This window comes from Haemaphysalis longicornis, unplaced genomic scaffold (assembly GCF_048455015.1).
Source record: "Haemaphysalis longicornis isolate Haplotype H1 unplaced genomic scaffold, Haemaphysalis longicornis Haplotype H1 scaffold_5, whole genome shotgun sequence".
Lineage (NCBI taxonomy): Eukaryota > Metazoa > Arthropoda > Arachnida > Ixodida > Ixodidae > Haemaphysalis > Haemaphysalis longicornis.
The window spans coordinates 43,302,116-43,329,544 of NW_027526385.1; the positions used below are offsets into that span (position 1 = coordinate 43,302,116).

Consider the following 27,429-nt stretch of genomic DNA (forward strand, 5'->3'; position numbering starts at 1 on the left):
TCGACAGCAGACCGGTACTACAGCTTCGTTGTGAGATATATGTATTTGTGAACAGTGGATGAAACTAGGAATAATATTAGAACCGTCTCAGCGGCTAATCCTCATTTAATTCATGTAGGAATTGTTTTGCTTGAGCAAGAGTTATAGCCACTTTATGCAACCATACACTCCCCGCAGACGGTCACGTATTGACAGCAGACGGGAATTCTGAACAGACACGAATACCGGGGCCATCTCCCCTAACGTGAAACCTGGGGAGGGGCTTAGGCATGCAGTGTGCAAGTGTATAATGGCGCCTTGGAGTTTGTGCCAACGGAGATGAAACCGTTGGGGGTAGAAGTGTTCAGCTTTGCTGTAAAAGTCACGTGTCCTTGAAGCACGAAGCGTTCTAGCGCGAGGCATAAACGAGTGTGGCGGTGTTTCTTTAGTACGCGTTTGGAAGCGCTCCAGCGCGAGGCGCAAGCGAGTGTACCGGTGTTTTTTAAATGCAGAGCATTTCAGTAACTCACGATGTCACCCGCGTTGACGTCCGTAGTCGTAGTCCGCACGCTCACTGCGCATGCGCGTCGAGTCGAGGCAATAGCGAACACTCTCTCGCGAGGGGCATTGGATTAGATTGGATTGGATTGGATTGGATCGGATTAAAGTGGATTGTGTTGGATTGTGTTGCGTCATAGCCGCGGCACGTTGCGTCACAGCCGCGGAAGACGCGCTGGGGCCGGCGCATGTGCAGTACTCTCTCTTCCGCAGTTTCCTCTCCTTCGGGCGCGCTGCGCATATAACCGGTGTGCCGTTCTCCGGCGAAGCAACATCCGCGCTTGGCTCAAACACCTAGAGTCCACGCCGCTTTACAAGTACGCCAACGTCGTCGACTGGGACCGGCTTACGCAGTCCCCTCAACGTATATAAGCGGCGGAGCGCGCCTTCGGAATTCAGTCGAGGACGTCTTTGCTTGGCTTTCGCTTGACGTGACGCTTTGCTTGACTCGAGTAGATGCGACGCATTTACTCGAGTTCCCCCCGTGGGAAGATGCGGGCGGCTTTTTTAGTACGCGTAACGTTCCAGCGCGAAGCGTAAACGATTGCCCCGGAGTTTAAGTACCGTCACTACATGAGACGGCGAGAGACGCCAACAGCCCGAGCCCGTAAGGGGCTTGTAAGGTCCACTTATGAGATTAGCGGCCAGGTGCCCGGGCTGCACGTGAGAACGCGCCGCTCTGTCTGGCGACGTAGCACTGCCGACACTGCGCTGCAACCACCGCTAATTCGTCGCGGCGTGCGCGGGAGAAGGATTGTCTGGCCCTCCGCATTCCTCAAGGATAATCCCCCATTGAGAAGGCAGACTGCGGCGCCGGATTCCAGGAACGCCTGCCGGACCCGCTGGGATTACCGGCGTGTCTCTATTGTTGTCGCGTCCTGGTCAGCATGACGCACTGTCGCCGCCTTTCGTTTTCACCCCGCGGTGTCGCTCGAACCTGCTCGTCTGCGGATGTGCCGTTGACCATAAGGTAGCGGCGCCTCAATGAATATTCCGTGGCGTGCTGAGTGACAGCTGTCTACGTGTATTTGGGCACGCCCATACGCGTGTACGAACGCTACAGGGGCGTTCCCAAGAGAGTGTGATCTCGAGGTTATATAAGACCCAACTTGGCCGTTGGAAATCGTTCTTGTCTGAGCGCTGAGCTGGCAGTTCCCGGCGAGACAAGGAGTCTCGACCGTTAACGCTAGGTTGGGATTTGTGAGCCCCCTAGTCGAGGTTAAGATCGCGTCGGAGGTTTAGGGTGCAGCGCCGCACCGGGCAACTAGACGGATCTTGCGGCGAGACAGAGTCTCGGCCGTGGTTTCTTGAGCGGTTTGTGTACGCTCCGAGAGTAGGAAAGTTAGACGAAGTTGAGGAGCTCGAGTGATTTGTGCGCACTCGGAGCTAGCGTCTAGCCGAAGTTTGAAGTTTTTCTTTTTATTTCTCATGTACCCAGTTTTCATACTGTAAATAGCTGTACATAAACTTCCGTTTCACTTAATCAACTTCAACGCCTCGAGTTCGTCAATTCGACCGCCATCTCCAAGAACTTCAACACCATCACCCAGCCAGCCTCCTGCCAAATCAACCGGAGCCCGGGTGATTGGGTTCCTGATCGACACCGGACTTCGGGAAACGAAACTTCACTGGCGCAGCCGACAGGATTTGGCAGAAGAGAACACCAGGCCACAGCCAAGGGCAGCAAGCGGACGCAAGCCCATCTTCATCGGCACCAGCCGAGCCCCGCGCGGAGTGTTGCGGCAGAGCCAAGCCAGCGCACGGGGCCAACGACGCGGCAGCCGACCACCGGAGGTGCGGGTGAGTGGGATTTCTTGCGCTTCGTTGTGGCGGTGTAGGCTGAGTCTTGGGTTGCATGGTAGTCACGCGGAGCATGCTGGCGAACATGGCGGCAGGAGGGGTGGTCCAAGCGGAGTCCGAAACAATGATTATTAGGCGAATGGAGTTGGAGTTTCAAGAGCGAGAGGAGAAAAGAGCGCGTGAATTCGAAGAACGAAAGAGAAAAGCAGCGCGCGAATTCGAAGAACGCGAGAGAAAAGCAGCGCGAGAATTTAAAGAGCGCATGCAAAAAGCTGAAGCTCGAATCTGAAGAGCGGTTGCGAAGGTATGAGTTGGAGCTGGAGCGGAGAAGGCAGACGCCCGTGCGCTCGGACACCCGCGAGCAGAAACAATGGGGCACAGACCCAGCTAGTTGTATAGCAACAGCGAAGTTGAATTGTTCCGGCCATAGTTTGGAGGTTGTACATTGCGATGACAAAGCAAGCAGCTGTGACTCCCTACACGAGGCTAGCATTTCCGCCGATGTCGAAAGCGCGGAGATGGACATTGGGATGAGGAGCGACGAGGTAGGCGCGGCCGGTGATAGCGTAGAGCGGTGTAATGAAGTGATGCTCGAACATGACGAGCAGCCTCGCAGGCAAAGTTTGGGAATGGAGCTGCAGCGCATGAGACAGAACCCTTCGAACAGGCCCAGTTACGCGCTGACAGCAAAGTTGAATGGGGGCAGCCCGTTTTTCAACTTGAAGCCGCGCGAGGACGAGATAAGCGGCCGTGGCTGCGCACGGGAAGCGAGCGGCTCAGCCGTGAACAGCTGCATGGAAAGGGAGGCGAGCACGCGGAGTGTTCAAGCGAGCGCGTCCGGCATAGGAGCAGAGTCAAGGGGTAGCCCCGTTGTCGCAGGTGTAGAGCCGCCAGCTGCTTTTGCACCGGATACTGCGCTAATGCATGCTGAACTTGCTGGCACGGGCAGTACCCAAATTCTAATCGGTGGACCGGAGGAGGCTGGAGTCGCGCAGAAAAGTCTTGGGGCCCGCCGCGCTCCCAATTACGCTCGAAAGTTGCACGAGAAAGCGAACTCCGTGTCGGGCGTTCAGGAGCTCGCCCAGATGAGAAAGGAGATAGAAGACGAGAAAGCATGTGACGAGACGGAGCAAAAGGGAGACGGAGTCTACGATCAGGCTGAGGAAAAGCAGGAGTTAAAGGCGGATAAGAGAGCTGAGAAGGTAGACTGGGTTGAACAAGTAAAAAATGGAAAAGGAAGTGAGGGAGAACGCGAAAAGACGGAGGATGAGGAGCTCAGAACATTTGAGGAGGGTAAGAACGATACGGAGATGTCGCGTGGGTTTGGTAGTCTTGATGGAGAGAGTGTAACCGAGGAGGCCGATGGAGAACACGAAAACGCAGGCGTGGAGACTGCGAAACCAAGAATGAGAGCTCCCGAGGAGGTTGTGAAGGAGAGGGAAAAACCGTGGGAGGAGGCAGCTACAGTTGAAAACGAGGAACGAGACGCGATCGGCGATCTCGCGAAACCGGTGTCTGATATAGAGCTTCGTAGCTTCAGTGTTGGTTGCGGCCATTACCGAGATTTAGTCGGGAGCCGCGCTGGATGGGTTGACGCACTAAGTTCTGCGACCTGGCAGTGTGTCACAGGCCCTAGTTCTGAGTTGTGCCAGGATGAGTGCGTGCTTGGACGGCTGAAAAACTGTTTCGGTCAGGCCGCTGCTCAGAATGCACCCAGCGTGCACGAGCGGTTTTTTGTAGCGACAGGTGCTGGTGAGGTTGTTGTTCTGGGGCAGTCTGTGCGTAAGGGAAAGAATGATCCCGAGAAGGTCGTCGCGTTCGCGGGCCGCCATTACGCTCCAGCATCAACCCTGCGCTCACGCTGCCAGCGCGCCGCATTGCCTTACGTTGGGGCATTAGAGAGGCATGGCCACTTGGCCTATGGGACAGGAAGCGAAGTCGCATTTTGCGATACCACTCCGTCCTCCCCGAAGTTGTGTTCGCCTCATGGGGCTAAATTGTCGAGACTTGCGTTGACATTGCGACGCTACGCGGTCTGGATCATCTGTAGAGGGGGCTGGATGTACGCGAATGCACTCCCCTGCTTTCAGATTGTTGCTTGGGGAGGCTAGTATTGAATTGCCTCCGAGCCTCAACACCGCCACGACGGACGTGAACGTTCCCGTTCACCCGTCCTTTTTCGTTGGTGGTGTGTGTGTGTATGTGTGTGCCGCGGTTGTGCGCGAAGAGAGGCCTTGAGTGCTCGATACGTGCATCGAATTGATCGATCCGCGCACCGAACTGAACTTTCTGTGCACCGCAAGTGAGCGAAAGCACAGCTGAACATTCTTGAAGGAACGTTATCATGCTACGCCGTCACGGAGAACATTTGCGTGCGTGCGCATAGTGACAATGCAAACTTGCTTAACGTGTTATTTTTGTTGACTGCAAAATTACCCGTGTTCTTTGCCAGCCCTTATTCCGTTTGTTCTTGTTGTCGAGTGCCGGAGTAATTGTGCGTGTTTGCAGTTATAGCGCGCATCAGTGTTTTAGGTTGAGTTGTCTCGTTGTTCGTGGCGTTTACGCGCTCCGGAGACACGACCCAATTTCTTTTTACCCGCACTTAGTGTTTTTAGCAATTTTCTGGTGTGTTTCCGGTTTGCTAGAGTATTCCGCCCCTGTTGAACGGCTAGTGAATAGGTTGTGTTTGTAGATTAGGGCAGACAGAGTTCGGATCAGCTGAACTGCAGAAATAGCAGGGGGCTCATTTGTGGTTATACCTAGCTTCTTCACGTGTTTTTTTTATGCCGCTGTTATTGCGGAAGGAGAGATGAAACGAGTGGCCCTTTTAAATTCTTTTAAGAGCGAATGCTCGCTCATTTGTGGTTATACCTAGCTTCTTCACGTGTTTTTTTTTTATGCCGCTGTTATTGCGGAAGGAGAGATGAAACGAGTGGCCCTTTTAAATTCTTTTAAGAGCAATGCTCTTTATAAGCGACCCCAAACCATCCACCGCCGGCGGCGGCGTCGGCGTCCGCAGTGCTCCTCTATATTTAAGAAAGAAACAGCATCCGGCGCCAGGTTTCGATCCGAGGACTTCGCGGGCCGCAGCCCGACGCTCTACCGAATAAGCCACGGACGCGACGCTGATATCGGTGTCAGAACGCGCCTTATATCTTTAACGCACTCAAACTACGTCGTCAGCGGCGTGCGTTGGCGACTCAGCGGCGTTATAGCGGCTTGATAACTGCGTGGTGTACACGTGATACTACAAACCCGATGGAAGAGATGGAAGAGAAGGCGGCGAGGCGGTGGGCTGCGGGGCCGAGCGCAAGCGCCGCAAGCGGGCCGACAACCGTGCATTCGCACTTTCACATTCTCCCCCTCGGGGAAATGCGGGGGAATTTTTTTTCGGATTGACTGAACCAAGAGGTCCAGTAACCCTCTTAAAGGGGGGAGTTGTAAGGTCCACTTATGAGATTAGCGGCCAGGTGCCCGGGCTGCGCGTGAGAACGCGCCGCTCTGTCTGGCGACGTAGCACTGCCGACACTGCGCTGCAACCACCGCTAATTCGTCGCGGCGTGCGCGGGAGACGGATTGTCTGGCCCTCCGCATTCCTCAAGGATAATCCCCCATTGAGAAGGCAGACTGCGGCGCCGGATTCCAGGAACGCCTGCCGGACCCGCTGGGATTACCGGCGTGTCTCTATTGTTGTCGCGTCCTGGTCAGCATGACGCACTGTCGCCGCCTTTCGTTTTCACCCCGCGGTGTCGCTCGAACCTGCTCGTCTGCGGATGTGCCGTTGACCATAAGGTAGCGGCGCCTCAATGAATATTCCGTGGCGTGCTGAGTGACAGCTGTCTACGTGTATTTGGGCACGCCCATACGCGTGTACGAACGCTACAGCGGCGTTCCCGAGAGAGTGTGATCTCGAGGTTATATAAGACCCAACTTGGCCGTTGGAAATCGTTCTTGTCTGAGCGCTGAGCTGGCAGTTCCCGGCGAGACAAGGAGTCTCGACCGTTAACGCTAGGTTGGGATTTGTGAGCCCCCTAGTCGAGGTTAAGATCGCGTCGGAGGTTTAGGGTGCAGCGCCGCACCGGGCAACTAGACGGATCTTGCGGCGAGACAGAGTCTCGGCCGTGGTTTCTTGAGCGGTTTGTGTACGCTCCGAGAGTAGGAAAGTTAGACGAAGTTGAGGAGCTCGAGTGATTTGTGCGCACTCGGAGCTAGCGTCTAGCCGAAGTTTGAAGTTTTTCTTTTTATTTCTCATGTACCCAGTTTTCATACTGTAAATAGCTGTACATAAACTTCCGTTTCACTTAATCAACTTCAACGCCTCGAGTTCGCCAATTCGACCGCCATCTCCAAGAACTTCAACACCATCACCCAGCCAGCCTCCTGCCAAATCAACCGGAGCCCGGGCGATTGGGTTCCTGATCGACACCGGACTTCGGGGGAAACGATCTTCACTGGGCTTCACCCCTGAAAGTCATGCAGACGTGCGGGCGCGCCCTCCACTGACCTGCAGCTCCGGTGTCGACTGCGAGCCCGCCCTTGTTCAGCTGCCGTCGACGGCGTTGGCCGTGTTCCGGTCGCGGTAGTCGTAGATGGCCAAGGTGCGGTTGCGGTCGTGCAGCATGGCCACCACGATACCTGGCCATGAGTGGACCAGCTCTACCTGGTGGGATCGCTGGCGCAGGTACGAGTGGACGGCCTGCAGCCGCCGGGGTAGCAAAGGTCGACGTTGTTGAACAAGCGGCGCAATGTCCGGAGACAACTAACCCACTCGGTCAGCGTTTAAAGCCCCCGTTTGGATATAGTGTCCTTGGTTGTGGCGGTAGGTTCTATCTTAATGTACAGTCGCCCAAATCTTTAACTTGCCGGGGCGAGCAGCGATTATTCTGTTTTATGACGATCTTGAGAAACAACAGCCTAGGAGACGATGGGCCCAGCTGAGCGTAGTTTCTGAGCATGCATTTAATCTCGGCCTGTTTGCAACGTAGCTTCCGTCATACAGCGCTGACACAAGAAAAATCGTCGCTCGCACACGCCAGTTAAAGATTTGGCCTGCAGTAGCATTAAAGGGACAGACAACCGATTTTTGGTGGAATGTATTTTCGCCACCCAAAATGAAAGGGCATAACTTAAAACACCTTAACCCGAAACGGTTTTGCATGATAGCACCCTAGAACTTTTTAAATCCGATTTTTTTTAGGTGCGGAGTACCTTAGGACCGCACAATGTCCGTCCGCGTCCATGGGCATAGCATTTACAATCGCAAAAAATCACCCAGGCACCGTGAGTATTCTAGCCTGTGTCTGGTAGACCAGACAGATATAGTGTCAGTCGTCGTATACCCATTTGGTTACGACCGTGAATTAGTGCCCGAGAGTCAAACGGCTTACTCCCTCGCCTGTAACGGTGCGGAGTACCTTAGGACCTCCCAGTGTCCGTCCGCGTCCATCCGCGCGCACACCACCGTCAAGCGAAATTCAATTTGAGCCGTGACTTGCACGCACCTTGGGTGTCATTTCGAGTCCGCGTACATTCTGCATTTTTTTATATCTACCAGCCATACGTGGCCCATCAAAAAGAATGCTGGCAACCATGACCGTTAGACGTGCGGCAACATATAAGTGAAATGAACAGATGTAATTAAGAAGTTGTCGCCAGCTCAAACAACCATAATGTCCCATCTTCCCTATTATTTTACGCGGTTTTTGAATCACGCGTTGAAACAAATGGAGTCGTTTTGACACAAACGGTAGTGTCACGTTCGGACACTACAAGGCACCACATAGCGTCACTAAATAAGGTAAAGAGTACCGCCACTTCATGCACCCAAAAGCGTCTGGGGGCCATTTTGTTTCTGGCTTGCAGTGTTGCCATCTCTCCCAACGAAACCGCGGCCGATTGTGACGGGCAGAGTGTGACCGGCCGCTCTCTAGCGTCCCCGCAGCAGAGAAAGGAGAGGCGCCCAGAAACAAAATGGCTGCGCCCAAACATAAACAAATATCATGTGGTGGCGACCCACCAATGAAAATCCCGGCGGCACATAATAATGAGAGAAAAGAGTGCCGATACTCTAAAAGCCTCTATTTAGTGACGCTAGCACCACCTATCAGACATTTTAGTGCATGCAAAATTAAGATTTTTTCTGCCTGTTTATTCAGAAATTCCTCGCAGTTAACCCAGTATATAAAACGCTGGCTTTCATAGGAGCTAGAGGACATGCACTCCACAAAAATTGGTTGTCTCTCCCTTCAAAGGAACACTGAAGTGATTTGTAAGCATTGCGGGATTACTGGCGCAAAATTTAGTCTAGAGTCTACGCCATGTTCGAACCACTCGCGGTGCGTTTACGCGACTTCACTTAGTAGAAAAATCAATTCGAAAATACTGTCCTCTTCTCTTCATCATCCTTGCCGATTTCTTCTGACGTTTCTTATGATGCCAAAACAAGATGACTTGGCTTGACTGCGCTACTGCACGGCTCGCCTACCCTCCGAAAGAATCACTCGGCCCAGCGTTTAGTCGGCCGGCGGCCGGCGGGTCGTCGCAATTCGCTCGCTCAGTTGAAACAAGCCACAACACGTTTGTGAGTGGAAGAATGTGCCTTTCTTTACTTTGTTAGTTTTTGCACTGTATCAAGCTCCAAGTCGAGGTCGCTCCACCCAAGCGCAGCACAAGCGCACACTGGTACGCTAGTAAAAAATTCTAAGACCAAAGGCGGAAGAAGAGTCAGCGAAGTTTATGTATGAACTACGGAATTAAAATCAACCGAAACTTTTATGGTACAGCGTAAAGGTGCAAGAAGCACTTTTTGCCACGCCAGACAGTTTAGTGCCCGTTCCCCCCCACCCCCCCCCCCCCTCTCCTAAAAACCTCATCACATCGCATCGCGCTGGGTGAACTACCACAGCGGTCAGCAGCACGACCACTCATCTGCGAACGGTTTTCCGCCAAGGAATTCAGTCGCTAGACGTTATATTGTGGGAATTTGGGGGATGCTTACTGCACCAGAGCTTTGCTAAGGTGCTAAGGTGCTTCATATGCAAAAACTAAATAAAAATGTAAACAGGCTACACATTATATACTTTATTTTTCCGCCTTAGAGCCGAGTGCTCTGGAGCGCTAGGCATGTTATTTTGCAAGTCGCAAGTTCGAATCGCCGACAGTGCTCGTTTTTTAAAAAGTTGGTTTATTTGCTTTTGGGCAATGTTTTCTATACTGAATTCACCATTCTTGCACTGTAACATTCATTGCTCCACGAGCGAGTTCGCAGAACGCGTGCAGACTGACACGGACGCGCTGGCGAGTGCTGTTGGCGTGGTATTGCCATATATACACATCGACTGGCCGCGGGCACAGTCCCGAATCGGCCGACCCTTGGCCTGGTGCGTACACGCTTCTTACGATACAGGCACGAGCCAGGAAAGCCCCAAAGATGGGGGAAAGGAGAATTGAATTTGAGCGTCTCCGGTGACGCGGAGGGCGTGTTGAAAAAGATGGCGCCTCGCCTCCCTCGTGCCCATCATCATTATCAGTACCATCATGTTCCATTAAACCATTCATCAGAACGGGCCATGGCGGCTTGGCCCTTTCTCCACATTTTTGGTGCCGAAACCCGGGCAAGATATACCTTCAACATAAAACAAATGTGTTGGTTTCTGGGTTGAATCCACTCGTCACCCTGCGTGCAATGACTGCTCAGAGGAAAGAGAAATGACCGTGATAGCAGTGAGAAATGCGCGACGAGAAATCAACGTTTACAACTTCACGGTCAGTGATCCGACATCAAAAGCAACTAATTCAATGCTCACGCGTGTCCCTTGAAAACAACCACGCCGAAGAAAAAGAAGCGCACGACTGGTTTGCATTGCAACGTGACTCTTTTAGACGCAACTGGCAACAGAGGATATGGATTGCCAGCGTGAGAAGGAAACACCGAGTGGAAGACAGCTTAAGTGCGACAGTGAGGGTGAAGCTAAAGATAAGAAAAAAGAAATGGTACCTTTGATTACAAAAAAGGCTTGAGAACGGAACAGCGAACAAAGAAAGCAAACTTCCGTGAAGAATAAAAACTCCTGCTGGTGAACAAAGCGTTTTGCATCGACAAGCACTAATGAATTCGTCGGTTCGAAGACTCTAGTCTACGCGAAAGGTTCAGGGGCTGCTCACCCAGGCAACAGTTCTACGCTTCGTCGTCGTAAGAAGCACTGATATCATCGGTGGAAGCAGAAGCGGCGATGCCCGACACTGCTTGCTTGTACGGGGACGAATGACATTCGCGCGCCGCCTGGACTGCTTCTATGACATGGACTCTGAACACATAGATCAACTTGTAGCCATCTTCGCGCGGGGGAAGATGTTGAAAAAGATGACGCCTCGCCTCCCTCGTGCCAATCATAATCATCATCAGTGTTATGCTTCATTAAAGCACGTATCAGAACGAGTCATGGCGGCTCGTTCCTTTCTCCACATTTTTGGTGCTAGAAACCCAGGACCAAGGGAGCTCCAGAGGTGAGCCACACCGAACGGATTTCGGCGTAACTTGTCACCGCCTCCTCACCTCTGGGGAACACGAAAGAAGTCGCCGTTTCAACGAACCCGTCGCTAATTCAGGGGGCCAGCTTTAGAAGAAGAAGAAACAGACCGGACACCCATTCGTGCTGACCTTTGCCGACACATGTGAGATCCGCCTTCACGGCTACGAACCTCCTAAAATGATCACACCGTCATTTGCCCTGCGAGTCCGATCCTATACTTAACGACGTCTGTGACGCTGGATTTGACCATGGAGGCCCTATACGAAAGGCGGCGGATCGTCCGGAAGCGACTGACAGATGTGATCGGCCAGGCTGAAGTCTTTCTTCGCGGGGAGCGACCACCTATTGGTGAGTTGACTGATCTTCTAAAAACTCAGAAAAAAAAACGATTGCTTGACGGAGATTAACAGAGAATTAGAAAATACCGTGGACATTGAGAACCTGGAATTTGTATTGTTTGAAGCATTTGGCTTTGAAGGCACGGTGATATCGGCGAAGGTTGAACTAAATGAAAATAACCGATTTCAGAACTAATCGGCAAGCTCACCTTACATCCACTAGAACTCGAATTAGATCGGACCCCACACAGCACCGAAACAGAGAAGACAATGTTACAGAAAATAAGAAAACTGGGAACGAAAACAATATCCTCGTAGCCGAACGACACCAATACGACCGGTGTAGACCAGAAATGAGTTGGGAAGACATACCACCAATAAACAACAGCCGTCTTGATTTCTGCGCAGAAGCCACCAAGCACCATCCGACGTACATTGACTGCTCAGATGAAACAGAAGTGATAGTGACTGAAACGAGACATGCGGGACCAGGAAGTAATGGTGACGAGTTGACCGCAGGTGATCCGACATCCAAAGCAACGAACGCTGCCTGTCCTTTTATGAGAATCATACAAAAGAAAAGTAAACGGAAAACTGTCTTGCCATACAATGGAACACATTCACCACGCGACCGGCACCGAAGGATGCATATGGCCAGGATGGAAATGATGTACCGAGTCGCGAACAGCTCAAAGTGAAAGAGAAGACAAAGATAGATTGCACTTCTGATACCAAAGAAGTCCCACGAGTGTTTTAAGTGGATACGGAGAAGACAATTCTGCGAGGAACGCGACTGCCGACTGGCGAACGAAGATCTGTGGACCCAAAGCCAGCGTAGGAAGGATCGGTTTGCGTACTCGTTTTTACGGAGCCAGTTCAACGGAGATTCACCAAATCAGAAGGCCTGCGTCGCGGTACGCTAAGAAGCATCTTTATCATCGGTGGAAGCAGAAGCGGCGAGGCACCCGAAACTGCTTGCTTCAACGGACTTAAATTCTTGATGCCTGTCAACTGGACTGGTTTCCCGCCATGGACTTAACTAAAGCACCATGAAACTTTTAGCTATTTTCGCGCGGGGGAGGACTTTTTCAACTGGGCGTTCATCCGCTGCGTGCGCCTCGGCTAGTGATTGTTACGGTTCAAAGCCGGGCTGGCCGGCTTATCTGACGCATTTTATTTCCGACAACATGGCAGAAGCGCGTTATGCCGATTACTGAGATATCGAGAATGCCCATCCAAGGATAAATTTGGATGCCAAGCATGTTGTTTCACAAAACAGAAACCGAAACTGGTTTGAATTGTAATTTTGGACACCGTCCAATCACGTAGCACCTTGTATTGTGTATTGACGTCACCGCTGTTAGTTGGTGCGGCCGCCGCAAACCGCGCAGGGTAGTTTTTTCTTCTTTCAGGCTTTATAAAATAAATACCGCCTTATCGCCCGGATAAACGATGAAAAGTGTGTTAATTAGGGCCAGTCTACGCAGTGCAAGCAAAAAAAGGAGCTTGGCAAATTCTAGTGTCCACAGAGGAGCGGAAAAGGACGCGTCTGCGCACGTGTCTGACTCCCCCGCTCGCGTCTAACCTGCAAGATATTTTTCCGCACCGCATCGTAAACATGGTCGCTCGGACACATGTGTGTCCTCCGTTTTACGCATTGGGTGCAACCACAAACTGCGACTCAGCCCGCATACATGTGACACACCCCTGTTAAGGATACTGATGCGTATGAGCGGGCATGCTGCCTTGCAGTACCCAGGATATGCTTTCAGATCACCAATAATATCCGCTGGGAGCGCACTTTTTGTCTGTTCGTATGAAAGCTAATTGAATAAGTATTCAGAAGAGTGACGTCAAGGAGCTGTGGAGGAGGATCGCTGCTCAATACCAGTAGCAGAGATAATACCTCCTTTTTACTCGTTCAGTGGTCAGCACAGATAAAATGCAGTTGCCCATAGACGCTGAAGCTGGTCCAGAGTTGTTCTTCGAAAGAACCAGGTGGAGGGGACGGTATAATCGAGGGAATTACTTTTATTTAGTCTTGTGACAATCCCTATGTAATGCGTTTTAGAAAGCAGTGGGAAGAACATATGCAGAAGCTGAAGGCGTAAAAAAAAGCCGTCAATTGTAAATATTTCACGTAATTATTCGGCACGGCGGCGCCTCTTCCTGACGCCAAAACGGCAACATTTTCAAAACACAAAACGTCCTAAATGCCGTGTGAAGATTCTTGGGATTTCCTTACGTACACACGAGGTCAAAAGTTAAAAGGGTGCGATTTCTACTTTCAACGTCATTTCTCATCTCTCTGGTGGCCCAGCACTTCATTTGGACTTGTAAGCGAAGCATGGCGCTTCAGGGTATTATCACCATACGCGCAGCAGGAGCTTAGCCACCACACGGCCGAGAAATTGACGTTGAAAGTGGAAATCGCGTCCTGTAAACTTTTGACCCCGGGTGTGCATACATGCCTTGATATAAAACGCAAACGCTTCGTTTGCCTCCGGGGTTCTACTCCGCAATAGGGTCCCCTCACTGACCGACAGGAGGAGGGGACAAAAGTATGCGGACCACTTACGGCGTCCACCGTGGCTTCGACGAAGAGAGTGTCGGGCTCCAGTTGGTGGTGCACACGGTACCACTCGACGGCCTGCTTCAGCGGCCTCCTGAACCACAGAATGCGCATCAGCACCTGCGCGCGAGAGTATACGGTATACACCGCTGGTTTTTAGAGTCTAGCTTTGGCTAGTTTTATTGAAGTAGTTATAAAGGTTAGGAACTAAATTTATAGGGATCCTCGATTACCAGCTAGCCCCGGGTCGTCCGCGGACTGCTCGAGGCGCGATCCGGGGCTCGATTTTCCCGTGTATTCCTACTGGACTTCCGGCACGCAGGTAGGTTTCAGACTGCCCGCGGACCGTCCAGGACTGGTAAATCGAGGATGCCCATTGTTGTAAAAGACTTTCTGCCTAAACCAAGATCGTCGAATGGTTAAGACAAGAGAAGAGGCACAGGCAAATGTTTTCCAAAGTATTATCCCTGGTGGCACAGCTCGTATATTTCACATGTGCAGCTTTCCCGCTCATGGCAGTCCTTTCAAGAGCGATTACTCTGTATTTATTTAGCGTAGCGTAAAGTTCTTTTGCGCTGCTAATATTGGGGGTGAAAACTTTCTTTGCGCACAGTTTCAAGTCTTGCACGTTTTGCGGCTAGGTTCCTGAGCCATGGAAACTATCCCATAGAAATGCATGGGGAGTAAGATTTCACAGCGAATTGCACATAAACTGTTCAGAATCCTGGAAAGTTCTAGTGTTTTCATCTTCATGTTGACTCCTTGCTTTATGCCGAATATCACTTTCGTGAAGTGGTTTTGCTAGGTTCCTGAGAGGTCGGAATTTTGAGCGAGAAAGCTGGGTATGAACAATTTTTAGTACAAAGGAAACGAAGATATTTGAGGGAAAACAAACTACCAGCCTTCCTTGAATTTAAAATACACGCTGCATAGGTTCTTAGGGAGGCAGATGAAGAAATCGGTTTGGAAACGGCCCCCAGATAAAGGGAACAGAACACCAAACCAACAAAAAAAAAAGGCCGCGTATCTGGTCCTTTCGTTGCAAATGTCGCCGTAAGACGATAGTCGCTGGAGCCCCTGCCAAGTAAAGGCCCCCATTCTCTTTCCCGCTCAACTCTCATGCTGTCCCTCTCCCGTCTCGTTCCTCCCAACGTAACACGCTAGAGGTCTGCTCAAGTCAATTTAAATTTACCGCGTTCCACTGCTCCAAGTCGGGTGCCGAGATGCCAGCGCTGCCATACGGCGGAGACGCGCGTGAATCGAGGCACCCTACTACGACGTTTACGGAACCACGTTGCCCTACTCCGCAAGCGTTCCAAGCGGAACGCGGCATAGAGTTTCATACTAATATACACTAGAGGGAAATCTGGCGCCACCGTCTAGGGGAGCCGCGCTTCGGCGAGCGTGCCGTCATGTACCGGGCAGGCACGTTCCACTTGTCCTTGGCATGGCTCATGAACAGGCTGAAAAGTCGCCTCTGGCTGCAAAAATGCAACAACATTACGGCAGAAGATTAATCGAATTTGTTTTATTATTATAAAATTAAACCTCCAGAAAGATATATTTGCCAGGGATTATTTAGAAGGTTCATGCAAGCTGAATAAAAAAAAAAAAACAATGTTACCAGTTTTTGTTGATTTGGCTTCAAGACAAAAAAGAAGTCATGTGGCTAACCAAGCCAAGGAGGCGAGGAACGTCGCTAGCTGCAATGGCGCCGCCCACGGCGGCACGCGAATGCAGCGCCAGATTTCCCTCTAGTATATATTAGTATGAAACTCTATGGAACGCGGGCCCTATCTAGTCTAACCTTTAGTTGCTGTTGCCGTTCGATTTTTTTTTTAAACGCTGCCAGGTAGAGCGGGCAAAAACACGCAACGGTTTTCTGCAGTTGATGTATTTTATTTGCTGTCGGTAAAACCAAGCAATCGTGAATTTTTTAATAAAAGGACACTGCAAACACCACTCATGTATCGATTTTCTGCCTTATATTTGCGTAATGTCTAGTTCTTGTTCAACAATGTTGACAAGTTTGAACATTAGCATCGGACTTGTTCGATAGATTTGGCTCTCGGTATATAAGACTATTGCGCAGATTCAGTTTCGGTTTGGTCGGGGGGCTGAAACGAGTCACAGAAAGACAGGCAGACAGGGCAAACAGACATACAGACAGACCAAAATTTTTGCGTTTAAGTAGCCCAAGAAAGACAATCGTCTTTAAAAAAGTTATAGAAAAGACGCTAAATCTTGCTGTCAGCTCGAACGACGCCAAAAACCGCGTTCGGCTGGTTTAAACCTCACAGATGCGGTCAACTCCACCTGGTAGGAGTTTCAAGACACGCTGTAACACTAACGATAGACATTTTCAATCTTTAGTTTGTGGCAGGAATCACTGGGAAAGCTGCAGTTATGCCATCGCAGGTCAGCACGGTGTGATTTGTGCGTCGCAACGGACACGCCTTGATGCTAGTGCTTGCGATTTTATTCTTGCAATTTTCTTTAAAACAGCTGTCGATTGTTTTTATTGGTGCAACTAAAAGGAAACCGGCCAAAGGAGCGATATAGCTTGAGTGACATCAGCTTGAGCGCGCAAACAATGCTCGGACTGAGACCGAAAGAGAATTAGCTTGAATAAGTATCCTAGTTCCTTATCGGCGCAGAGCAGTAATGTTTGGGTTGGGGTATATTTTGTGGCCACCTAATCCAAGTAATACACGCCGTTGTTCACTATAAGTTCTGAGATAATTTCTGATCTAAACAAAAAACAGTTTTGATTTGATTGATTGTAGGGTTTAACGCGCCGACGCAATGCAGGCGATGAGGCGCACCGTAGTGGAGGGCTCCGGGTTAATTTTGACCCCCTGGGGATCTTTAACGTGCCCCGAAATCTCGAACGCACGGGCGTTTTTACTTTTCGCCTCCATGAGAAAAGTGGCCGCCGCCGCCGGGAATCGAACCCGCGTCCTCGTGCTCAGCAGAAAAGCGCCTTAGCCACTGAGCTACCGCAAAAGAAGAAAAATAAGAGTTGAAGGAAAGAGTTGCGGGGTCTTTTTCTCTCTGTTTTGTAGTTATTGCTTTTTTTGTTTTTTGAGTATACGGTAATACCTCGTAAACCCGGCGTAGTAAAAACCGGAAAATATTTCGAGATAAGCGGATTTTCGAGATAAGCAAAGTGGCGCGATTGCCATGAAATATCGAGTTCTTTGCAAAAAAGGCGCCATTACTAACCAGCTTCCTATCTTGATTTTCGTAAACGTTTGAAAGAGAAAAAAAAACATACAAGAGACATTCACCGGCAGAGTTGTTTGACGAAGTTGATAAGCCTTTATGCTCAGACTTCACGTTCGGGGAAAACATCGGCTTGCTTGTAGGTGCGGCTAAACGAAAAAAAATATTGAGGGACTTCGGTGAGGCACCATCGTACGAATCTTGTGAAACGGTCCCCGGCGGCGAAATTTTGGTTCCATTCTAAGTCAAGACTTCTAGATATCCACAGTTTGGCCCAAAAAAATACTACGACAAAGGGCGACAAATACATGGTCCGTATAGGAAATGGTTCGGGGCCGCGGAAAATTTCGACTTAGCCGATTTTTCGAGATATGCGAGTTGGTGTTAACGAGTTATTACTGTATATTATCGCTTTAGCAAGCATGGCTGCAGTCCCAGTCTTAACCAGACCGGTGAAGCGGTTCTCTATCGTCACCGGACACACACGAAGTCTATGTAAGTGGGCGTGTTGTAGCCCTTTTGCGTCTGTTTTCCTTAAGGCATGGACCAACTCACTGAGGACTTGGTACTGTTAACTACATTTACGAATTAGTAGTATACGAACAGGCTGGTGGGGGCAGTTCGCACTAACTCTCAAATAGAGCGCTACAACTAACAGCCGCTATTTATTTCTGAGCGCTCGTTCTTGGGGACAGAGAGCCAAGTTTTGTCGAGTATTAAAACTGTCGAGACTTGTCGAGTCGAATTTTGTCGAGACTTAAAACTGCGCATACGGACGGGACAAGTGAAATGAAAGAAGAGACAGGACGAGCGCAGTCCGTATGCGCAGTTTTAAGCATAAGTATGTTGAACCAACTAGCCCATCAACATGCTTTACTGAGTTTTGTCGAGTATATCTTCTTTGTCCCAAATGAAAAGGCATCAAGTGGTTTTGCTCATGGCGCCCTAGAAATATTGAAATCAGAATTTTTAATCTACCAGACGTACGTGGCCCGAAGGAATTCGAAAGGAATGCTCGCAAAAGTGAGAGTAGGCCGTGGGGCAACGTACTTTTAACAGTTCGTGAGGCAACGTACTTTTAACAGTGCGTGAGGCAACGTACTTTTAACAGTGTGTGAGGTAACGTACTTTTAACAGCGCGTGAGATTAACAGAGGCAGTTAAAAACTTGTCCCCGGCTAAACAAAGACAATGTGCAACTGTTACTATTGCTTTACGCGTTTTTGAATCACACGTTGAAATCGACGGAGTTTAAACACGTACGGTGGTGTCACGTTTAGATACTACATGGAGCAACCTTCAACGCCTCAGAAATTGTAGTGCACAATCAAAATTATTTCCGCCTGTTTATTTCAACCATTCCCTGTGGTTACCCCAGTGTATACAAGGCTGGCTTACATATGAGCCAGAGGACATGCACTTCGCCATAATCGGTTGCCTGTCCCTTTCAGCACCTCCAACGAAGCCAGAAAGAGAGCAACAGCGTGAAATGGTCCTGGTGCGCCCCTAGAGCATACTCACGCCACTAAATAAGCTACGCTTAAGAGTACCGCCACTTCGTGCACCCGAAAGCGTTCGGGGGCCATTTTGTTTCTGGCTTGCAGTGTTGCCATCTCTCACAACGAAACCGCCGACGGTTGTGACGGGCAGAGTGCGACCAGCCGCTCTAGCGTCCACGCAGCAGAGAGAGAGAGAGAGAGAGAGAGAGAGAGAGAGAGAGAGAGAGAGGAGAGGCGCACAGAAACAAAATGGCTGCGCCCATATGTAAACAGATATCACGTGGTGCCGACCGACCAAAGAAAATCCTGGCAGCACATAACAACGAGAGAAAAGAGAGCCGGTACTCTAAAAACCTTTATTTAGTGGCGCTAGAGCATACGTATGAACTATTGTAGGGCGCAAAAGAGCGAACCTGAGCGATGCCGGAGGTGATGTACCCTCCCCCCGTGCCGAGAGCGCCCGCGAAGAACTGCCCCTTTCGGAAGACAAACACGGGCGCCATCGAGGAGACGGGCCTCCGCCTGGGTGCCAGGATGTTCAGGTGGCCGGGGCTAGAGAGGCCCCAGATGTTTTTCTGGCCCGGGATGTCGAAGTCGTTGATGAGGTTGTTGTAGATGATGCCCCTCTTCTCCGACATCACCATCGATCCAAACCTGCACGGGCGGGACCAAGTCTCGTCACTTGGCGCCTTCCTCGGGACCCTTTTCTTTTCCAGCCAACAAGAGAGAGAGAGAGAGAGAGAGAGAGAGAGAGAGAGAGAGAGAGAGAGAGAGAGAGAGAGAGAGAGAGAGAGAGAGAGAGTTCCTGGAGAGCCATGCTGCGCATGCGCGAGGAGCCTTGAATTGGATTGGATTGAATTGCATTGAATTTGGATTGGATTAAATTGTATTGACTTGGATTGGATTGGATTGGTTTGGATTGGAAATCGTTTTAGCAGCAGTAAGCACTCTCACGGGTGATTTACGGTAAGAAAGATCCCCATCGCCCACTCGTCATGATTCACTTCGTGAGTAAACGTTTATTATGACCAACACATCGGGGTGGGATGCTAAGTCCAGCACTCATTGAAATTTGCTCGTTGCGACGTCTCCCTTGCCCCCCAGCCGAAGCTGACTAACCGGCTTGGTAGTAAAAGCCTCACCCCACCCTCCGCAGTTAAGTATGGGAGTATTCACGACCACAAGATGGTCTCACCCCCATTCGCGCACCGACCCTCTCCTCTTGGGAGGCTCTCTGTCCAGCACTGCCGGGCAAGACCAGCAAGGGCTGATCCAGTGGGCCCGCCGGTTAGCGTCCGCCATTGGAGTACTGGGGCGGTATTGTCATGTTTTGTCCGTTTTGTGACCGTTTCAAAAGTGTCCGTTTTGAGCACGCCCTGATTGGCTAAAAGCGAACACCCGGAAGTGACGCCATGGAAGCGGGGCGGAGCTGAGCCGTGGCTTCTCGGAGCAGACGATTTGGAGCACACGATTTTTCGTCGCCTTGTTGTTGGTTCGCTGGCGGAAGAATAAACTCATAAAAGATAGTTTAAAATAGGTTTAGTAACTTAAAATATGTTTACAAGAACAGTTGATCAAAAGTTAACCCTAAACCCACATACATTTTCAAAACAGACAAACGCGAGAATACCGCCCCTGGACCGTGAACCCACTCACCGAGGCTGCTTTTATAACTATGCTCTTCCGCTTACTGCGACTTCGCTAATCGTTCTTGCCGGCAGGGGGCAAGGACATCCTGTTTGCTTTCGCGAGCCAAGGCGAAAGCGCGAAGCTATCGAACACTCGTCCACCGCTCCATGAACTCACAAGGTGTTGAGCGAGGCGAGAATGGCCACCACGTCCCCGTTGGGCGCCGACAGAATAATGGGCAGCGTGCCGTGGCTCGTGTCCTTGGAGAAGACGTCGGCGTACTCCGAGTGCGGCAACACGGTGTCGGCGCGGATGCGCTCCGCCAGTCCCTTGAGGTACTCCTTGTTCGACAGCTTGGCGATCTTCTGCAAGCAACCCGGTAGGTCACGCAATTAAAGAGGCCACGAAGACAATAAGTCTGGTTCATTCGCAGGATTGCTCTGTCACAATAACAATAATACCAATTGTAGCGCAAACTTCAAACTACTCATGGGGATGATAATGCAACCATACGCAGCAGTGGCGAATTTCCCATGACGTCACATGTTGTCTGTGCCATGATTGGCGGCCGCAAACTAAGTCGAGAGATTGCAGTGGGGCAATTTGTTACGTTTAATCGCGTCACTTGTATGCTAACGTGCAATAGCTACACTGATAACTATGTCTATAGTGCTGCCGCATATTACGTCAGTCCTGCGCACATTACATCACTGTAGCGCGAAATTTGAAAGTTTTTCACTATTTATTGCATTTTGTTTCGAGAGCTCTCTGTTGCACTTCTGTTTCGGGAGCTATCATGGCCTTCCGTCCGCCGGCGGCTTTCACGCGCGTGTGTGCTTGTTGTTGATCTGACCCCCCCACACACACACACATACACAAAGAAAAAAATTGGCTGCTTGTCTGCTACTTTCGTCGCAAATGTCAACAAAAGACGATAGTCTTTGTCGACATTTGCCAATTAAATTCCCCTTTTCGCTTTCCCGCTCATCTCTCATGTTGTCCCTCTTGCGTCGCCTTCCTCCCAAGGTAAACACGCTGTTGTAGTTTTTCTTCTCTCTTCTTAGCTTGCAGATAACTTGCTTAGCAGCATAATCTATACGAAAACAAGTTACCGCTCTTCTGCACGTATCGTTACGGGGTGGCGAAGCCACGCGCGCAGGAGCCTAAAAACAGAAGATGCTTCCTCGTTGGGTTCCGTTTCCAGACTGACTTTATTGGCAGAATCGAGAGAGAAGGAAAAGAAGTGTAAATATAGAAAAGAATGGGGAGGGTGGCTGCAGGCATCCACCGCCACGCAAGAGTTCTCCTCGGAGCGGGCGGCGTGGGAGAGTCGTCTTCATTTCACAGCGTTCACTCACTGCGCGCACAACACACACACACACACACACACACACACAAACCCAGACATAACTCTTGTGCGCCGGCGTCCTCGGGGAAACAGACGTCCCTCGAAGGGGTCTCCCCGAATTCCGGTGGCCGCCCCGAAGAGCGTCTGCGGCGATCGCACGAGGTGTCGAGTGACGGGGCCCAGGCGCTTTACGTGACCCGCTGGAGGCAGGCAAGCCTGTGTGATCTTCGTCTGCGTGTGGCGCCGACGCCTCCTCGGTCTCGTCCCCCGCGTTGTCTGCAGCTCCTTACAATAATACAACAATCTCCCCCGGATGAGCGTTTTCTTGCGCTCATGGTTTTTCTTTTTTTTTTTAAGGTTCCAAGGGATACAGCAACTGTATGGGCCGTCTGACCTCTGCTCCCCCGGGTAGCCTGAGCTTGCAAGATCGCACGAGGCCATCTCTTCCCTTGAAGGTTTCCGTGATTCGACCGGTTTTCCATAGATGCCTTTTTAGGTGATCTTCCTTAAAGAGCACCAAGTCACCAGCTTGTAGGCCACTTGACACGGTAGGCTTGCTCAGGTGTGCCGATCTCAGCTCCAACAGGTACTCTTTGCGCCACCTTCGCCAGAAGTTGTCCGCGATGGTGCTGCGGTATCTCCAGCGCCGAACAAGTTGCTGGCCACCTGGAGATGTTGCGGCCGGAAAACGATGCGGTGGCAGAGCAGTGAGTTTTCGCCCCACGAGGAAGTGACCCGGCGACAGCGGTTCAGGCTCATCAGCTTCGGAATAAACGAACGTCAATGGACGCGAGTTGATGACTGCCTCCACCTCGTTGAGAATTGTTGTCAACTCTTCAAAGTTTAGGCTGCTCCGACCCAGCACCTTGCGGAGCGACACTTTCACCGATCTCACCAGGCGCTCCCAAAATCCACCCCACCAAGCGGACCTTTCAACTATGTATTTCCACCTAATTCTGTGGTCAGCGAAGTAAGATAGAGTTTCTTCCGACTGCAGTGAGTCGAACATCAACTTGAGGTCTCTTGATGATCTTTTAAATGTGAGCGCATTGTCAGAGTAGACCGTAGTGCACATTCCTCGACGTGCCACGAAGCGCTTAAAGGCCAATAGAAAGGCGGTAGCCGAAAGATCACTGACAAGCTCGAGGTGCACTGCACGCGTTACGGCACATGTGAAGAGGGCGATGTAACATTTCTTCGTCCCACCGCTCTCCCGACACATCAGCGGGCCAGCGAAGTCCACTCCAACGACGTCAAACGGGTTCCCCTGTGTTACTCTATCGGCAGGAAGCGGTGCCACTTGCTCGGACGCCGGGGGACAACTTTGTTTCCGACACTTCAGGCACTGATTTACAACTTTCTTCACGACCTGCCGCCCCCTGAGGATCCAGTATGACTCTCTCAATTGAGCGAGGGTGTCCCGCACGCCGGAGTGCAACAGCCGCAGGTGTTCTCTCTGTATGAGCAGGGAAGTGAACGGGTGGTCGCCGGGGAGCACTATTGGATGCTTCGTACTTTCGCTGTTCTGGGTGAAGTGTAATCTCCCCCCTACCCTCATGAGCCCGTCTTCATCGATGTACGGGTTAAATAGGTACACAGGAGATTTCTTCGAAAGCGGTCTTTGAGTGAGCAGGTTCGAGATGTCGTCGCCAAAGGCTTCTTTTTGGATGGTCGCCAACCAGTACTTTTCAGAGGTGATTATTTCTTCAGCTGTGAGTGACCCCTTCCTTTTTTCATCTTTCTTCCGGCAGTTGTCCACAAAACGGAGGACCCAAGCAGTCACTCTAAGTATCCTGTTGAACGAACTATGATCCTTGAGATTCAGGATCGGGTCTTGCGATGGAGACATCACTGGCATTGCAGCCACTCTCATTTCCTCTTTGTAGGAATCCGCTTGTTGTGACGCCTGATTACCCAGCATCGGCCAGCCTGATTCATCATTCAGTAGCCACTGGGGCCCTCTCCACCATAGTGCGCTCTGCACCAATGCCGAGGGCAGTATGCCGCGTGTTAAGAGATCCGCAGGGTTGTCCGCTCCAGGCAATGCCCCCAATCTTCAGGGTTGGTCAGTGTTTGCAACTCTGTAACTCGGTTAGCCACGAATAATTTCCATCGGCTGGCGGAACCCTTGATCCAGTACATAGCCACTGTAGAGTCCGTCCAGAGTCGTACCCGAGCGTGCTCCATTCGCAGCGTCTTTACGAGGCATTGGCACAGCCGCGCGCCTATTAGGGCTCCCATTAACTCGAGTCGGGGCAAAGAGAGTCGTTTCAGAGGTGCCACTCGGGTTCTCGCCATTATCAAGCTGACGCCTACCTCTCCCGACGCTGATGTAGTTACGACGTATGCGCCGTAGGCCTTGGGGCTTGCATCACAGAAAACGTGCAGCACTTTCTTTGTTTGATCGTCCCCGAAATCCGCGGCGATCATGCGTGGCACTGTAATCTGTTGAATGAGCGGAAGCTCGCTGCACCACTGTTCCCACTCGGTTTGCAAACTACTTGGCAAAAGTTCATCCCATTTTACTCCCAGCTCCCACAGTCTTTGAAACATCATCTTAACATTCACTGTGGTGGGGGACAGGAATCCAAATGGATCGAAAATTCTCGCTGACACTTGGAGCACAAATCTCTTATTGTCCACTCTGGCGGAGAGAAAATCGATGAGGGCGGTCAACCTGTATTCGAACACGTCGCTTTGGGGGTTCCAGCCCACTCCCAACACCTTTGCGGCCGCAGCATGTCCGAAGTCATTGTATTGCTGCTGAACAGCACCCTGTTCCAATGAGTTTAGCAGCTCGGTATCGTTGGACATCCACTTGTGCAGTTTCATTCCTGCTTGTCCCATAATAGTAGTTGCCTCCTGGCACAGCTTCGTCGCTTGTTCTCGGCTGTCCACTCCAGTCACGAGGTCATCAACGTAAAGGTGACTGCGTAGGATATCCGCCGTTCCGTCGTACTGCTCAGGCAGGTTTCTTAGGTGATGGTGCAACGTCGCTGCCAAAAGAAATGGGCTTGAAGTTACGCCAAAGGGCACACTTGTCATTTGGTAGGTCACGACTGGAGGAAGTTCTTCCCCGATCTTTGGCGTTCTTTCGTACCACAGGAAACGCACCGCGCTCCTATCCGTCTTGGCCAAAGATATCTGCAAGAAAGCCTTCTCGATGTCCGCAACAATAGCGATGTTATGGGTGCGGAATCTGGTCAGTACGTCAATGAGCTCAGGATTCAAATTTGGCCCACTCTCCAAAACGTCGTTCAGAGAGGGGCGATTGTTGGTGCTTGACGAGGCATCGAAAACAACCCTTAGCTTAGTTGTTTGGCTGTCATGACGTACAACAGCTTGGTGTGGCATATAGTACAGCGGACTTGTACTGTCTTTGTTTTCTTTCACCTCCTCCGCGAAGCCCTTCTTAATGTAGTCACGGATGGAAGTATCGTATTCTTGCATTAGGTGCTCGCTCTTGCTTAGGCGTGTTGTTAGAGACTTTAGACGCCTGGCAGCACATTCTTGGTTGTCGCTCAATTCCGTTGCTGTTGGCTTCCACGGGAACGATACCTTGTAGCGACCGTCTTCAAACCGGACCGTTTCTTTATGATGCTGAAGAACGGCATCTTCGGGACAAACTCGTTCGGTTTCGTTGATACCAAGGTGCTCAAGCTCCCAGAAAGAGCGGAGTTGTGAAGCTATATCTTTGTCTGTTTCTTCACTCACGCTCGCTCTTATCACACTTGTCGCAGTGGAACAAATTGCCGTAGATCGGGTCGTGCCAACCTCGCCTTGCAGAGTCCACCCAAAAGCAGTGTCCACTGCCATGAGCTTAGGAGCCAGTCGCCTGACCGATCCCGTGACCACTGCCCAGTAGAAATCAGCCCCAATCAAGAGACCGATCCCCTCGTCACTGTGATCACCGTGTGAAACGTCTGCGACTTTCATTCCTTCCTCTAGCATTCGCAAAACGTCTGCGTCCGATGGAACAGGCATGAGATCTGCACATATGCAGGGCACCTCGAGAGCTTCAACCCGCACCTCTGTTCTGTCATGCTGGCTTCGGAGCCAGAGCTCGACTCGACGTGACTTGGTATGCCTCGCAGCTTCTGCGCCTCCGAACGTAAAAATGTTCAGCTCCTCTTCGCCTAGGACCTTCAACTGCAGATTCTTGGACAGGTCGCTTCGTATGAATGTACGTTGGCTACCTCCATCAAGGAGAAGTCTCACCAGTGTACGCTTTTGTTGGCCCTCAGCCCAAGCCTTTGCTGTCTGAAGAAACACCTGTGACCCGTGATTGCGAGCATCCAGTGACGACTGCAACACTGTCTTTGGCTCTGTCACTGTTGTTACGGTTGCATTCTCTTTGGCCGTGTTGTCAGCGCCCGACATGTTGGGATCACACAACGTGGTGAGATGTTTCCCCCCGCAACTTGCGCACTTCAACCATCTGGCTGTTCGGCATTCTTTAGACCTATGTCCTTTTCTTGTGCAGCGAAAGCAACGGTTGTCGCGCTTTAGAAGTTCCCGCTTTTCCGAAACCGACATCCGAGAATCACAACTCCCAGCGTCGTGGTTGGAAGAGTGGCAGAACACGCATCCTATGCTGTCTCTGTCCGTTACGGCGTTCAGCAAAGCAGCAGAAGGCGCATGCGATCCTTTGAAGCCACTCTTGTGTCGGTTGGGAGCAGCGGTAGGCTCGCGGTGTCTGGAGTCAGCTGCTTGTATCTTTTCGCGCGTTTCTACCTCTTTTCTTAGGAAAAGCAAGAATGTTTCTACCTCGCTGCCCTCTTTTGTTTCATCGTGCCTTCTATAATATTCGAGGCAGAGATCAGCTGGCACAGCCTTCTTGAGTACGGTCAGCAATAGCACGCCGTATGTGCTAGCACTCACTTCCAATGCGGCTAAACTTCTGACTTCCGTCTGCACTTCGTCGACGAGCCCACGCAGTTTGTCGAGGTTTCGTACATCCTGAACCGGCTTCACATGAAGCAAGCGCGACATGTGCTCCTCGATTATCATTTCCTTTCGGCCGAATCTTTCTTGAAGGATGGTAAGGGCTACGTCATAATTTGCCTCTGATAGGTCAAGCCCTGCGATGGCCGCCGCTGCCTTCGCGGTCATGTAGCTGTTCAGATATTTAAACTTGTCAATTTTTGACAAAGTGGGGTTGCTGTGGATAGTAGAGTTGAATTGGCTCCAAAATCCTTGCCACTTTCTCAGTTCTCCTCCAAATTTAGAAATTTCCAACTTTGGAAGCCTCACGACTTGCACAGGGGGAACCGGAGTCATGCTCGTTTCTGCCTGCTGCCTGGGATCTGTCTGCCGCGTTGCTGCAGTAGCTGCTGCCTTTTCATTGCCGGACTTCAGATCTTTTATCCAGCTTCTGACTTCGCTTTTGGCTACGATGATTTTCTCAGCGTAGGATTCAGCGCTTGCTACATCGTCTTCTAGCTCTTCCACTTCAATGACTGTATGGATTTCTTCATCCAGTTCTTTCAGAGATCTTTCTTTAAGAGAGAGAAGGTCCAAATTGGATTCCAGCTCACCGATTGATGCGGAGTCCCTCTTGTCGGTGATGTCGTTGATCAGCTTTGTAGTCGACGATCGCACCACGGTCCGCTTGCGTTTGAGGCGGCTGACGTCCATCTTTTTTGAAGTCCCTCCTCCCGGGTTTCGGCACCAGAAAATATTGTTGTAGTTTTTCTTCTCTCTTCTTAGCTTGCAGATAACTTGCTTAGCAGCATAATCTATACGAAAACAAGTTACCGCTCTTCTGCACGTATCGTTACGGGGTGGCGAAGCCACGCGCGCAGGAGCCTAAAAACAGAAGATGCTTCCTCGTTGGGTTCCGTTTCCAGACTGACTTTATTGGCAGAATCGAGAGAGAAGGAAAAGAAGTGTAAATATAGAAAAGAATGGGGAGGGTGGCTGCAGGCATCCACCGCCACGCAAGAGTTCTC

General features: G+C 50.9%; 1 protein-coding gene across 1 annotated transcript; it reads right to left on the reverse strand.

The window, feature by feature from the left end:
- Positions 1 to 6,877: 6,877 nt before the first annotated feature.
- On the reverse strand, positions 6,878 to 27,115 carry LOC144139658 (scoloptoxin SSD20-like). Its single transcript, XM_077671951.1, has 6 exons — positions 27,016 to 27,115; positions 21,873 to 22,144; positions 20,308 to 20,495; positions 18,915 to 19,155; positions 13,785 to 13,898; positions 6,878 to 7,033 (listed from the first exon to the last, which is right to left on the reverse strand). Exons 1-6 carry the CDS (start codon positions 27,113 to 27,115, stop codon positions 6,878 to 6,880), a joined length of 1,071 nt encoding a protein of 356 aa, XP_077528077.1.
- Between the last annotated feature and the right edge of the window lie 314 nt (positions 27,116 to 27,429).